The sequence below is a fragment of the Lepidochelys kempii genome, chromosome 7 (assembly GCF_965140265.1).
Source record: "Lepidochelys kempii isolate rLepKem1 chromosome 7, rLepKem1.hap2, whole genome shotgun sequence".
Classification (NCBI taxonomy): domain Eukaryota; kingdom Metazoa; phylum Chordata; order Testudines; family Cheloniidae; genus Lepidochelys; species Lepidochelys kempii.
The window spans coordinates 92,827,789-92,842,922 of NC_133262.1; the positions used below are offsets into that span (position 1 = coordinate 92,827,789).

Below are 15,134 nucleotides of genomic sequence, written 5' to 3' on the forward strand. Positions count from 1 at the left end.
GGTGGGGCAAGGGTGTTGGGTTTTCTTCAGATAGAAAGTTGGCAATCCGATGGTTATTGGTGAGGGCTCTGGCTTCACCTGTCTCCCTGGGAAGTTCGTTGCCTAGCCCCATGCCGCTGATGGGGCATGCCTTGTCCCCAGCCCTCATACGCTTCAGCGTGGGCTTTGTGAGCTGCAGTCCCCGAAGGGCAGCTATCGCGGTGGTTCGTGGCCGGAAACTGACTGGGGTTTGATCCCCAAATTGCTTTGGAATGCGGGGGAGACTCCCTCGATGGGGGGAGAATTAACCTCCATCTGGGCAAACGCGGGTGCGACAGAGGAAAGGCTGGTTTGATTATGGGGGCGGAGGAGAAACCCCCTCTCCGGGGAGAACGAGGGATTCCGCGGCCTTGTGAGGAAGGGTAAAGGGAGGGATTCTCTGTCTGCGGGGAGGGGCACACGGCTGGGGAGAGACCGACGAGGCTCCCTCCCGAGTCAGAGCGCTCTGCTGACAGGGTGCTGCTGAGGGAGAGACCCCTTCGCAGGCCCCGCCCGGGCGGGGGAGGGTGTTGCAGAGTCCCTGGGCGGGCTGGACGCCCATGACGTAAGGTGTTGGTTCCCCCTCTGCCCCGGAGCGCTCGAGCCTGCGGCTGCGCAGAACAAACGGGCAGTCCCTGCAACGTGACCGGGGCACCGCGGCATTTCTTACACTGCGGAGTTTCCGTAGCCGTGTCCTCCGCTGCCTCCACGCCGCGCTCGTGTGTCGCCAAGCGCGTTTCTATGAGCAGCCCGTAAACAACATGGCAGCTGTGCCGGCTCCTTGTCCAGTTCTTGGGCTGTAGGCGGCTGTGAGGGGCGCGGGCAGCCGCGGCCGCCCGGAGCGCTAAGGGCAGCGGGCAGGGTTCCGAGAGCGGGGAGCGCGACAGGTCTGGCCGCGGGCTTCCAGTGCGGGCGGCAGGGCCGCGCTCCCCGCGCCGAGCCGTGCGGGGGTGTGTGTGTGCCCGCGAGTAGCGCCCGCTGCGGCACCGCGGCTTGTGCCCGCAGTGCGCTGGGCGCTCTGGGCAGGGGTCCTTAGGGGAGCTGGCTGGGGGGGCTTGGAGGTGACTGGTTCTCTTCCCTGGGGTGTTGAGTGGTTTTGGGGAGGCGGTGGGTGTTTGGGGGCGACCCGGTTGGAGCAGGTGATCTAGGGGCTGGTGTCTGTGGGCGCGTGTGGGGAGGCCGTGGGTTGCTGGGGTGATGAGTTTGGGGGTGTGATTGGGGTGTAGGGGCTACTGGGGCGGGGGTTAGGGGGGCGGGGGAGTTGTCGCAGACCCGGTGCGTGTTGGCTGGGCGAAGTAGCGATGTCACTGCAGACCCCGCCGGCTGCCACAGCCGGCTCAGATCTCCCCGCAGTTACCGAGAAAGGGTCCTTTCTGGGTTACAAAATGGGCGAGGACAGTTTTGTTCCCCCTTCAGTGGAGGAGGAGGAAGAGGAAGACGGGGAGAAAGAAAAAGAGAAATTGCCTCCTATCCTGACTGCATCTAATACTGCTGCTGGGGTATGTGGAGAGCAAGTGCCTTTTCCTGTTGCCATAAGGCTCTTGACACAGATGCTTTGTGAATCATTATGAAGGGGATTGCGTGACCTGTCACTTTTCGTTAAAGAGCATAACTCAGATTTAATCCAATTTTTTTAGAAGGGCTTTAAAACCAGAAAGCAAAATGATTAATTTTTTAAAGTTTTTTTTTTTAATTTTACTTTATTTTATTCTTAGTAGATAGACATTTTTTCTTTTTTATTTTACTTGCTTTGGGGTGTTTTAAGTTTTTGTTTTTTAGAAAGTGTACCAATAATCAGTGATGTAGCTGTGAATTTTAAATTTGCATGTGCTTGTTTGTTTTATAGTGACGCTTCCATTTTTTGTTGGACGTGAGTGAGGTCTTTGTAATATACTTATAGTAAATTTACCATCTTGAAAGTAATGTAATGCTAATTATTTTCAATCCATTACATTGTCTGCAGTATTTAAAGAATTTATTTAGAAGATTCTCTTATGTTCTTCAGTCTGCTTAAACAAAGATGACAAAATATTTTTGGTGATAAAATTACTGCTGTATGGGTTAACGTAGACCACTTTATAAATATGTGAAACAAAAATGGCCATATTGGGTGAGAACAATGGTCCATCTAGCCCAGTATCCTGTCGTCTGACAGTGGCCAGTGCCAGATGCTTCAGAACAGGGCAATTTTTATCAAGTGATTCATCCGCTGTCATCCAGTCTCAGGTTTTGGGGTTGTGTCCCTGACCATATGGGCTAATAACTTCATGGAGGATAGGTTCATCAATGGCTGTCTAATAAAATTGAGGATGAAGAAAGATACTTACATTGAAAAAATTCCATTTCATAAACCTTATTATTTTAGTGAAATCTCCATACTTGTTGGAATTTTAAAATTTATTTCTGATGAATATATAACATTTCCCACCATGTAACCTTGATTTCCTGGCTATAATCTGCCATTTAACTAGCTCAAGTAACCGTGGGGACTATTTTCATAGAATAAAGGAGCAAACAATAATTTCACTAATCCTCTAGTGTCAGAATTCTGAGGCCTTTTAGTTGAGTAGATTTAAATGACTGAATTATTAGAACTCATCATTTTACACAATTTAATTTTTAAATTGAGTGACTGCAATGTTTATGACACTGACAGTCTGCCTTCACTCTCTGGTCTTTAATACTACGTAAACTTCTCTGCACAATTCTGCCAGTGCACCTTGGTCTTTGTTTACAACCAAATTCACGGCCTCTGGTTTATTAAAAAGATTGTCAACTTTGTGAATCACTAATTTGCACAAATATGGACTTGGATAAGATCCCTAGTTTTATTTGTACTTGTGAACTCAAGTCAGAATTAGTAGGAGATAATCAGAGGCACAAATGCCAGTGCTAACTCCTGTTGAAAGTCAGTTGGAGTCAGACACCCAACTGGCACTTGGCCTGAACACATGAAAAGAAAGACAGAGAGCAAGGAGTGTGGCTTAGGTGAGGCCACAGCTTTATTATTTAACTCATCTGGGATCAAATTGTTACAGTGCAAGTCATGATTCCTTAAGTTACTTCTACCTGTTGGAAGGCTGCCATCAGCTCCCCACCCCTCCACAGCTAGTCTCTGCTTGTTGCGAGGATCCCCACCACCTTCCCTTCATATGAAGGTTATGGGGCTGAGGAAAGGGAGTTGTCTCCTTGCTCTACCAGATGTTACCTGCCCCAGCCCATTTACCTAGTTTCTTTACATTCATTTCCATTTCATCAAGGAACTGGTCCTCTTCTGGAATGATTACCTGTATTGGATGCCAGCCTTAAGGAGACATCAGCAATTAGCTTGGCTGACTGCCCACACACCTGAAGCTGAGTTCCCAAATAGCTAACAGTTCCTTCCCCAGTGGCCAAGAAGGAGAGCAGATGTATCCCATTACCTGAATAATTCAGGTACCAAATGTATTTTGGGTGGATAATTACCAATCCTCCCAGATCCTATCTAGATGCTTCATATGACTACTGGCTTTGTCAAGCTGTACAGGAAGCTTTTCAGACAAGTCTATAGTCACACCTTGGGCAAATGTTGTGAATCTGTCCTACATCTCTTTGGGCTCCGATTAGTAAATCAATCCGCTAATGAAATCCCAAATTGTTTTCACCCAAGAGTACTAGAATCATTTTAGGTGGCTGTTTCCTCACTGCCGAAGAGTATAAGAGGATCATAAGTTGGTTCCAGAGCATGTCCCTCTTGCCATGCCAACTCAGATTCATCTCTCCACCAAGACCCACCTGTGAACCTCCTGGGCAACTGTGCTTGCTGCTTGCACAGATCCAAACATAGACTCTCATGACCCATTTCCCAGCTCTCTGTAGAGCACTCCGGCATTCATACTAACTCAGCTGCCTCACCACTGATGCTCAGCCGCATACTTCGTGGAGGAACCGGCTACCTGCCTGTGTGCCACACGTGCAATCTTATCTCTAAACATCTAGTCACTAACTCCTGTGACCCAGTCATGGGATCCTGAAGGTTTAGCGCACAAATCACTGAATTATCCTCCCAATAGGAACCTCCATACTTTCATATGCATTTGGATGTCACCAAGTATAGGCATAATCTCTTAGGTTCCTATTCCTAAATTGTGCTGTGGATTAGAGCTTGGCAAATAGTTTTTTTTTCAGTTTTGCCAACAAACCAAAAAATAAACTAAATTATTGTTTTTGTCCTGAAAATGTTCTGAATTTGTCAGCAGATCATGTGGGTCACCTTCAGAAAAGCACGTGTCTAGCCATTCCTCTTATAACCTTTTAGCTTAGTGTTTAGGGCTCTTATGTGGAACGTGGGAGACCCAGGTTTGAATCCCTACTCTGGAGCAGGGACTTGAATTCTGATCTCCTATGTGAATACCCTAACCCAGGGGTGGGTGCGCATCCGGCCTTCAGATGTTTTAATCCAGCCCTCGAGCGCCTGCCGGGGAGTAGGGTAGGGGGCTTGCTCTGCGCAGCTCCTGGAAGCAGCGGCATGTCCCTGCTCCGGCTCCTACACGTAGGGGCAGCCAGGGGGCTCCTCATGCTGCCCCTGCCCCAAACACTGCCCCCGCAGCTCCCACTGGCCAGCAGACAGGGCCAATAGGAGCTGCAGGGGCAGCGCCTGTGGATGGGGCAGCGTGCAGAGCCACCTGGCCGTGCCTCCGTGTAGGAGCCAGAGCGGGGACATGCCACTGCTTCTGGAAGTTGCTTGACTTAAGCGCCGCCCGGAGCCTTCACCCCTGACCCCCTCCTGCACCCCAATCCCTTGCCCCAGCCCTGATCCCCCTTCCACCCTCAGTCCCACCCTCCTGCACCTGACAGTCCACACTCCTAGCCGGAGCCCTTGTCCCCACACCTTGTCCCCACACCTGCCCCAGGCCGGGTCCCCCTTCCGCACCCTTAACTAATTTCTGGCCCTACCCCAGAGCCTGCACCCCCAGCTGGAGCCCTCATCCCCTCCCACACCCCAACCCCCAATTTCATGAGTATTCATGGCCCACCATACAATTTCCATACCCAGATGTGGTCCTCAGGTCAAAAAGTTTGCCCACCCCTGCCCTAACCCCTATGCCATAGGCCAGTGATATTAAGACCTCACTGGTTCAGGAGCCAAATTAGCAATCAGCATTACCCAAAAGAGCCACAGTAGTGTGAATTCATTGTTTCATTTACTATAGTACTATATATTCATATTAAAACAGTATGATGGGACAATATTTGATTTATTGATTAATTCACAGCAAAATGGCTGACCAAGTAATATTATTTTATCAACTACAATTATTTTATCAATTGTTTAATAACTTAGTAAAAGCATCCTGATTGGTTAATAATTAAATCACACATTGTTTTAATATCATGTGCTGCAGAGAGCCACAGGAGACACATTAAAGAATCACTTGCGGCTCAGGAGCCTCAGTTTTAGTATCATTCCTATGGCTATTGTGCTCTTAATCTCTCCTGTTAAAAGCTGTTTCACTTTATATAAATACGTAACTATTCATTGGGCCAGAAAGCGAATCAGAACAACTTTATAGCTTATTGATTAAGGTGCTCACCTGCGAGATAGATGTGGATTCATCCAAAACGGCATTTACAAAGAATAAACAATTCATCCATAAAAATTTGCCCAGCTCTGCTTTTGATGTAACCAATCCAGTGCTGAAGGAATGGGATCCTACTTTATCAGTGGGAACATCAATGACATGCGCTTTGACATTGCCATAAACTGACAATCCTTTCCCAAGGTAACTCCTCTGTGAAGAAAGAGTGGCACCTTCATTAATGCTTTGATTGTGCAAATCTCAGCTTCCCCACACTCTTGAAATATTATATTTCACTTTGCCATCCTTTAATTGATTTTTGACACTTTGAAATTTGTTGTGTGAGACCCATCAGTTTGCTTCCCTCCTTCTTCCCTTTGCAGATCTCTAAATTCTGAAGACCTATCTAGATCCTTCCTTGCTGAATCCCTTAATAGCCCTGATCGAGAAATAAGTAACTTCCTCCACATCCTCAATGTACACCTGAATATTGAAGCTTTAAGTTGCACTAAGACAAAATGGTCAATCAAGAACTAAGCAGCCAGAGGTCTAGCTGCACCAGAATAGCTTCCTTATTGGCTGCCAGCACCAACTCTCAAGTTCCATCTCCCTCATACTCTGAGTAACTCGAATGGCCAGTTACTAGTGTGGACTTCTTCCTGAATCACCTCTCTAGTCCCTGACTTCATTCTTGCAAGGAGTCTCTGCGACTGGAGGGAGAGAAAAAAGAAAAGGAGTACTTGTGGCACCTTAGACACTGACAAATTTATTTGAGCATAAGCTTTCATGAGCTACAGCTCACTTCATCGGATGCATACAGTGGAGCTCTGTAGGGTTATGCTCCCATCCTCCCGGATATCCAATGAGCACTGCTTGCCCAGGTGAAGATCCCAGAACGGATGCCCCCCAGTACATTCTAATCAACTTCCAGGTCCAACTGTCATCCATCCTCCCTTCATGGAAATCCTATTGCACTGACTAGGGGATTTTCCAACACTCAAAACCTCCATCTCTTTCTTTTCCCTAAATAAATAAGTTCTGGCCATAACTGAGGAAATAGCCAGCTGCTAAGTGCAAAATATCCATCCCAAGGGCACCACCCAAGGTGGAAGTTGAAGATGACCAGGCTTGTAGTTCACGCAAACTAATCTTCTTGGATGCCCCAGTCCTTCATAGCCAACTCCTACAATCCTTGTAGTTTATTAACAGCGAGTAAAGATATCTTCCTGTCTCTGATGCAGACTCCAGACAAGCCAGCCAGAGGCTCACTGTGATTTCTTTGCTGGTATTATTCAGCGGGCTTGTATCCTCTCTTGAATCCACACTTGCTGCACATAAAAGAGTATCCAAGTGACTACCACCTGCAAAGTTGGTCTTAACCAAACTGTAACATCTGTACTTCAATTACCCAATGTCAGGTCAGGAAAGGTTTCTTGTTGCCACCCCTGACCCCAAGCTGTGGCATGCTCTCTCTTGCAGGTATGTCCCTATTCTTGGGCTCTGTGTTTGTTTATATGTATAAACCCTCTCTGGGCTAATCTTATGCTTCTTCCCCAGGGACAGCTTCCTCTCTCTGCCCCACCTCCATGTGGACTGCAAGTCAGGGTCCCTTGACTGAAGTGTCCCCCAATATCCATAGTCACACTCTGTAAAGGGTCTTCTGTTATAAGCACGGCTACTGCATATATACTTTTCCCACCCTCAGGTAGGTATCCTATATTGTGCAGTACTCCTTAAGAGCCTCAGTTTCCCCTTTCAGCTGAGATCTTTGTCACAGCAACACTGAGCTGTGCCTCGATTTTGGCTAGGATTGTAGCCGCAGCAACACTCAGCTGTGTCTGTTCCATTGTTTTGGCTACCTCACCACTGTGCATGCTCTCACGCTGCAATGCGGGAGAACCCAGGCAGCCCTTCTACCCCCAGGAGCCATACACTCAGGGAAAGCAGCTGCTGCGCTGAATTGCACCCTCACCACACACATGTGCTCTTGCCCCACTGAGGGGGAGTGCCAGAGGCGAGCCAGCTTCCCTTTCCCCCAAGGGGCTACCCACTCACTATTCTGTGGTGTGGGGAGCCCAGCCACCCTGCTCCTGCTGGGAATCACTCGCCCTTCCTCTTCTGGCTCCAGCAGCTGCTACTGTAGGCTGCCTTTGCGTTGGCCCTTCACCCTGTCCCTTCTTCCCATATGCATGTACTCTCCTGGCTGGCAACCACACCACACACGCTTTTGCTCTTTGCAGAATGAGGGAAGGAAAAGGCACAGCCAGGTAATCAAGGGGGCCCATTCAACCTCCTCTGGCCAAGGAAAAACCAGTGAAAGGCAAGTACACAATACCATCTATAGTTTAAAATCAAAATCATGTTATAGCAGGTGTGAAGTGTATTATGCTGAGGTTAATACTGTCAGAGTGCAGATATTATAACTTAAATCTATATCTGATTTAGTGGAGGTTTTAAGAACAGGTTAGATGAACACCTGTCAGGGATGATCTAGATAATACTTTGTTCTATCTCAGTGCAGGGAACTGGACTAGATGACCTATCTAGGTCTCTTCCAGTCCTACATATCTATGATTCTATTATTCTTATGTAGTTAATTCAAGGAAGATGTCATGTCAATGTGTTGCACAAGTTTTTTAAAAAGTGAATGATTGTTTGTCCTGTTAAAACAGCATAAAACATTACAGTGAGATAGTATAGATATGTCTGCGACTTTCATACTTCATTCAGTTTTGATAGTCTTGTTTATAAAATGGTATAAAGGAGATTTAAATAGATTGATCTACAGCAATAAACCCACTTTAGTAGATGCATAAAGGACTTTTATAAATAATACATTTACTTAACACTCTTTATCTTCAATTACTTAAAACATTAATCATTACAGTAGTCTTGAGTTAGGTATTTACTCATTTTGCATATGGGGAAACTGAGACAGAACAGTTAGATTGTTGAGTCACATAGTGGGAGTTGATTTCAGACCTACTCAGGAGTTCCTGACTCCTAATATTGTGCTTTCATCCACTTCATGCCTTTCTTATATGAAGAGTGACTCAGAAGGCTTGAGTTCTTCATACTAGTAAGAGAAGGTGTAATAAAAGTGTGTTAAAATAATTAACAATATAAAGAAAGTAGGCCATCGAATTCACAACTTTAGTCTTGCTTTCCTAAGAATTGTAGGGGTGGAGAGCAGGTGAAGCTATGAAGTAATGAGGAACTTTACCTCTGTGTACAGTCAAGGGAACGATGTTGGGGATCTCACCACTGATAGGACTTTAAGCAGCAGCTCAGAGATCCAGGCAAAAGGAGTCCTGGTACAAGGCCTGGTCTTCTCCATGGCCCTGGATTTCTCTTTATGTAAGCATGGAGATAAATTTTCAAGCTAAATAGACAAAATTGGTAAGGCTGCTAAGGTCATTGGTTATGAAGCAAGTACTTTATAAGCTGCTTTGATGAAGCTGATGAACCTTGGAAAATTGCTTTGCTGCACCCTAGTGCTCACTAAACCCAGATATCTGGTTCCAGGAGCTTGTATAGTGTGCTGCCAGATCCAATGCACCAAAGAAGTTCTTTTAAACCCAAATTTATTGTTAGTGCATCAAAATCAATGTTACAAAACACAGATCAGATCTTATAAAACACTTGTAAAAGAAAAAGGAAATTCTCAGACCCAACCTTATTAAGTTACAGTGAAGGTTGCAAGTTTGTATAACAACTTAAGAAAAAAAATCCTTATTAGAACTTGTAGTTTTACTTAAAAAAAACCCCACCACTGACCTTAACATGCAAGGAATTTTTAAGTTGAAGTTTCCTTGCTTTAAAACAACAACAACAAAAAAACCCAAACACTGTAAATGTGAAAATGCAGTTAACTTATTCCAAACAACATTAACTTTGCTGCTGTATCCCTGTATATATGATCTGTCCAAATTTATATGACAATCTTACAATAGCACACCTGACATCTTCTGCAATGAAATCATACTCCTTCTGCAATACTCCACTAGATTTTTCTTGTACTTGGTATATTGTGTCAGTGTGCTAGACAACCTCTATGTATTTGTACAACTAACCTGGCTATACTGTCGTGTAATTATTCTTTGATGAACCAAACAACTCCTTGGATGTACATCAACCAGTTACTGTACTAGTTATGAAAGTGCAGCAGATCCAACTTCCTGGTCTCAAAGGTTGATGAGAAAAAGTATACCTTGCTGTCTGCTACATTACCATTTTTCTCATGAAAGCTTGTTGTCAGAGGTGTCAGGGCTCAAGGGAAGGCTGTCAGCACATAGGTAGTATATTTCGTAATCCTGAGCTGTGGCACTTAGAATCATTTGGATGAAAGGCTTACATATACATGGCTGTAGCCCTTTGTATTGTGACCCTTCATGGCCATAGGTGAAGTGGAACTACAGAAAGAGGATTCCATCATGACTTATTCTCTTCCCTAAGAAAAATGTTGGGCGCTTAAGAAACTAGTACATGAGTGCATTGATCTGACATGCAGTCAGTTCAGACCTTTGCCATGCATCAGGGCTTCTGCCTTAGGCATGGATATCGATAGTTCTGTCTGGCTGTAGGTGTCCAGATTTCAGCAAGAGAAAGTTTAAGAACTTGCCTTTCACTGAAGAGAATTTGTTTGAGGAGCAGGTGGTGGCCTCTGCAAAGGAAACAAAGGGCACTCTGCAGTCTCTGGGGCCTGTTTCACCTTCACTTTCTTTCTTCAAGGGAGGAAAAGGAAGGGCTCTGCTTCATAAGCAGGTATTCCATTGAGTGCCTTACTCTTGCAGGGAGTTCAGCCTTGATGCCAGAAACTGAAGTGTCCTAAGCCCTCTTTCAGCAAATGTTGTTATTTATAGTACCACAGTTCAAAAAAACCTTGACAAAGGTTCAAGTGTGTTGAGTCCACCTGCCTTTACCAATAGTCTGCCAGGACCTCCTGAGTGGAGGAGGATAGGAAGCATTTTATCTTCAGTGGCGCCTGTTCACCTCAGATATGTGAGTCGTGAGCATTGTTTGGATCTGCAGAATCAGGAAGGGCGAGTGATGCCCAGCAGGAGCAGGGCGGCTGGGCTCCCCACACCACAGAAAGTTGTCAAGATCTGCCTCTCCTTCCCTGTAGTGCGGTACAGTTAGACTCAAAAGGATGCCTTTATTTGCTGCTCACAGGAGCTGGGCTGTCTTCTTCACCTGTCTTAAGTCTAATTTATGCACACTTATATGCACATTGGTAACTGCTTCGGTCTATCATGAATTCCTTGAAGGTAGGCTGTCTGTCTGTCTGTCCTCTTGTCAGATTCATGCAGGGGTTTAACTCAGGGGTTCTCAAACTGGGAGTCGGGACCCCTCAGGGGATCACGAGGCTATTACACGGGGGGTCGCAAGCTGTCAGCCTCCACCCCAAACCCTGCTTTGCCTCCAGCATTTATAATGGTGTTAAATATATAAAAATATGTTCTTAATTTATAAGGGGGGGTGTCTCATTCAGAGGCTTGCTATGTGAAAGGGGTCACCAGTACAAAAATTTGAGAACCACTGGTTTAACTCTTTTGAAACTCTTCATTACTAAGCCAGTGCTATAGTGAGTTAAATGTGATCCTAACAAAGATGATGATAACCCTTTTGAATCACTTAGTTCCAGTGAGCTTAAATTTTGTACATGGAAGTCCATTTTTTTCTGATGGCAGTAAGTGAGCTTTAGACCCTCGTGACTGACTGACCACCTTACAAGTTTTTATAAGAATGAGATTTAGACTTATCCAAGACACTCTCCAAGGAAGTGTCAGTTCCTCATTAGCTCCTTTTCTGTGTTTGATGTTGAAAAGTCCTTGATGGTCTGCTTGGAGCAGATTAATGTCATTAGACTGTTCACTTAACTTTTTGTTTCATTTGATACTAGCATTCTGGGCAATGCTGTTTTCCAGAGGACACTTTCTTGTGGTTCAAAGGGATGTTTCTTGTGGTTCACATTGCTGTTCCCTGGCTAGATTGAAATTGAGAAGGCCCTGAAAAGTGTTATACAGTCAGAGATAAGGCTGCTACCACATCCTGTTTCAGAGATGTTTCCATTGCATTTGTCTACAACGTAGATTCATGGTTCTCTGTTCATAATTGAACTCAAGTTGTCTGGCTTTGTATTCTGCATGCCGCAGGACTTGATTGCAAGGTGGCCACCCCAAAAGAGTTTTTCATTTCAGTGTGTTCCTTATTTTCAGCTGACCAATTCTTACATGTTTTTTCCATCAGGTTGTAGATTTATTCTACAATCTTGTATGTTATACATGATAAGTTTTGAGAGGTATCTTAGTTTTTTGTTTTTAACCTTCAAGATAGAATGAAAGTTTGAATGATAGCCTAGCATGTTGCATGTCAACTTTTCTGTAACCTATTTTTAACACTTCTGGCATGTCAGGGGTTTACAATAGGAAATTGAAATTCGTCAGTCTAGAGGTCCTAGAGATGTCTTGTGCTGTTCTAAATTTGTTCAAATTTGGCTGAGCCATGGAAAATGGCCACTTGTGCAAGTGCAGTAGAAATTTCAAAACCATTTAAAATTTTCCAACTCCTGCCATGCTTCAGTGTGCGATTTTCTGGGCCTTTCTGAGCCCACTGTAGTATTTCAGAATGACTGTGTGTATGTATAGTTTTTCCCAGAACTCTAGCTATATAATTTTTTTATACCTTTTTTTGGTAAGGAATGAGAAAACTTGGGTTTTAAAAAATGGGTGGAATAATGCATTTTCAATATTAATTATTATTATTTATTATTATTTTTAAAATTACAGTTTTGGAGTTCTGCAGATTTATATAAAAGGTTATAATTTAATGTAGAAATGCAAAACAATTCTATATTTGTAGTGGTCAGAGCATTGGCAAGGTTTGTGGGCCAAATTCGTCATTGGATTAGTGTGAGGACCAAATTTATCACTAACAAAAGAGTAAATTCTTGAAGTGAGAAGACCTTGAATCTGCCTATGCCAAATGTGGATTGAGCCTTGAGAGTTCTAATAATCTGCACTCTGCTGCTGACTTCCTGTGTGATCTTGTGCAAACACATAGCTTCTCTGAGCCTCACTTTATTTGTTTGTAAAATAGGAATAATATCACCTTTACACTTCTATGGAATTTTACAAAGTGTTGTTTCTCAAGGGAACTAAAATAATAATCTCCCCCTTCAAACAAGTTGACATAAATAGTCCTTTGCATGTTCCATCATACTGATTCACATAGGCTCTCTGCTAATTTTTAAAGTTTATTTGCATACAACATTGATGGCAATGGTTTATGCAGGTTCCTCACTGGCATCAGATGTTCAAGCAGCTTCTCTTGTTGTCTAACTACAATAGCTAACCTTTTATTTGTAAGCTGAGTGGTAGCCAACATTGAAAACTCAAGTTATTGGTCTTCTGATTGGCCTGTAGATTAACATTACCAGCAGGCAGCCCACAGTTCATGGCCACATGCCTAAGTTCAGGTGCTCAGGGAACCTGCCCAGGGACCTGCTGGGGTAGGGGCGCCCCTCCCTCTGCCTGAACCCAGCCCCGGTCCAGACCTGTTGAGGGAGGGGCGCCTGACCTGTGGCCCCAGCCCTGAGCTGCCACGGTGGGGAGAAGTACCTTCCCACCCCCCACCCAGGTGTTGCTGTGGGAAAAGCAAGCTGGGGGGAGTCCTCTCTCCACGCCATAGCCCTGGAGCACCCTCCTGCACCCCAAACCCCTAATCCCTGACCCCACCCCAGAGCCAGCACCCCCTGCTGGAGCCCTCACAGCCCTTCACCTCAACACTCCACCCCAGCCCTGAGCCCGCTCCCACACTCTAAACCCCTCAGCCCCACTCCTCCCACATGAATTTTCTTACGTGCACCAGTATAAAGGTGTCACACATCTCCTCCATATTGATGGGCACATAACAAAATTCATTCCGCACATGGATGGGGAAAATTAGAGGGAACACTGAAATTGGGAACATTTTTAAATATCAGATTTTTTTTAGGTTTCTGCTCTAAAAACAGTCAGAATACATAAAGGTATTTTGATATAGGAATGTGAGACACACTGTTGGATATGAACTCAGTTACATGCAGAAGAGAAATATGAAGGTAATTATTAATTAGGATACAGTGAGTTAGGATAATACAGTATATTTAAATCATTTTAGTCATATCTGCTACTCCCAATTTATCTGCAGAACTCTTAAGTACATATGGGTTTTAAAACATGAGGAAAATGGGAAGGAATCTTACAGTGGCTTTTGTTACTCAATTTGAAACAAATTTGTTCAAAAATATTTAAGTATTACTCATGGATCTGTTCCTCATTCAAGAGGCATGTTGTTTAAGTGTTCCATAGAATAATTCATGAGTAAAGTTACTTTTGCAATAATAGATATTAGCGCTTTACTATTATTACTGCCTTCCTAATTACAGGGATTGGAAAGAGGAGCCAAAAGCCAATTTTCTACTTTTAGCAATTTTATTTCCACTATCAACCAAAAGAAAGAAGCAGCTGGAAGCAGCAGCTCACCTACACAACTTGTTATACCCAACATCAAAAATGGTAAGAGAATAAAATGCCTTGTTATTTAGTTAAATTATTAAATTATTCTGAGAAATGTTCAATATGCTGCAATCATTAGTTATCTGTATTACCATAGTGCCTTCAAACCTTGACTATGTTGAGTCTAAATTGTGGTAGGCACTGTACAAGCATATGTTAAACAGTCCAATGCTCTGAAGAGCTTACATTCTAAAAGACAAGACCTAACAGGTCTGTGAGACAAACAAGTGGGCTGAGGGATGGAGAACGGAGGACAAAGTAATAGTAATAATCAGAAGGTTTAGTGTAGACTTGCTATATGCACAAATTGCAGAGCCAGTCAGTAGCATGTAATCACAGCTTGCCACCTGCCTATCCATTGTCAGATGGCAGATTTTGTAGACATCATGACTACATGGGTTTTAAAGATGGGTTTTAAAGAGGTACTTGATGGGTTTTAAAGAGGTACTTGATGGGTTTTAAAGAGGTACTTGAAGAAGAATAATGTAGATATTCTGAAGGAGAAAGTGGGCTATACCTTGCAGGATTGGGTCCTATATTACTTTAAAATGATGGTATCTGCATCCATGCTGGCTATAGTGTGAGTTCTGTACTAGGTATATTAAAAAAAATCTAACATTAAATTTCGTAGCTGTTCTTGAGTAGACAAGTACCTCAAATCATTGATCTGCAAAAGGCAAGGCAATTATGAATCTGTAAATCACGTATTTGATCTTAAATTAGATATTTTGGACAGGATTCTCCAGTCTGCTCAGGTTATTTTGCACAATACAAACAGAGCAAAGTAGCCTGAAAGTAGTCAGAAAAGGCTAGTGGAGGATTATCCCAGTGTAGAGTTGGGAGTGGGTGTGTCAGGGACAACATGTGGGTAAAGCCTAGATGGGAGGTGTTTTATGAAGCAGGTCAGAGCTGTGCCCTCTGCTCCACTGGCGTAGGTCAATTCAGGATTTCTCTGTGCAGCCCTAGCTTAAACCAGGGCGACGGGTCCTGAAACAAGAAG

General features: G+C 44.2%; 1 protein-coding gene across 4 annotated transcripts in view; it reads left to right on the forward strand.

Annotated features, from left to right (window-relative positions):
- Positions 1–1,290: 1,290 nt before the first annotated feature.
- The window catches only part of HECTD2 (HECT domain E3 ubiquitin protein ligase 2), a 74,550-nt gene continuing 60,706 nt past the window's right edge, over positions 1,291–15,134 (forward strand). For 2 of the 4 annotated variants that reach the window (XM_073353822.1, XM_073353823.1), the window contains exons 1-2: positions 1,291–1,517; positions 14,005–14,134. In XM_073353822.1, the coding sequence (XP_073209923.1) occupies positions 1,320–1,517; positions 14,005–14,134 (328 nt within the window). In that variant the 5' untranslated portion in view covers positions 1,291–1,319. Of the gene's footprint in view, positions 1,518–7,133; positions 7,282–7,816; positions 7,897–14,004; positions 14,135–15,134 lie in introns of all 4 variants that reach the window. The other 2 variants (XM_073353824.1, XM_073353825.1) reach the window with 2 other exon arrangements.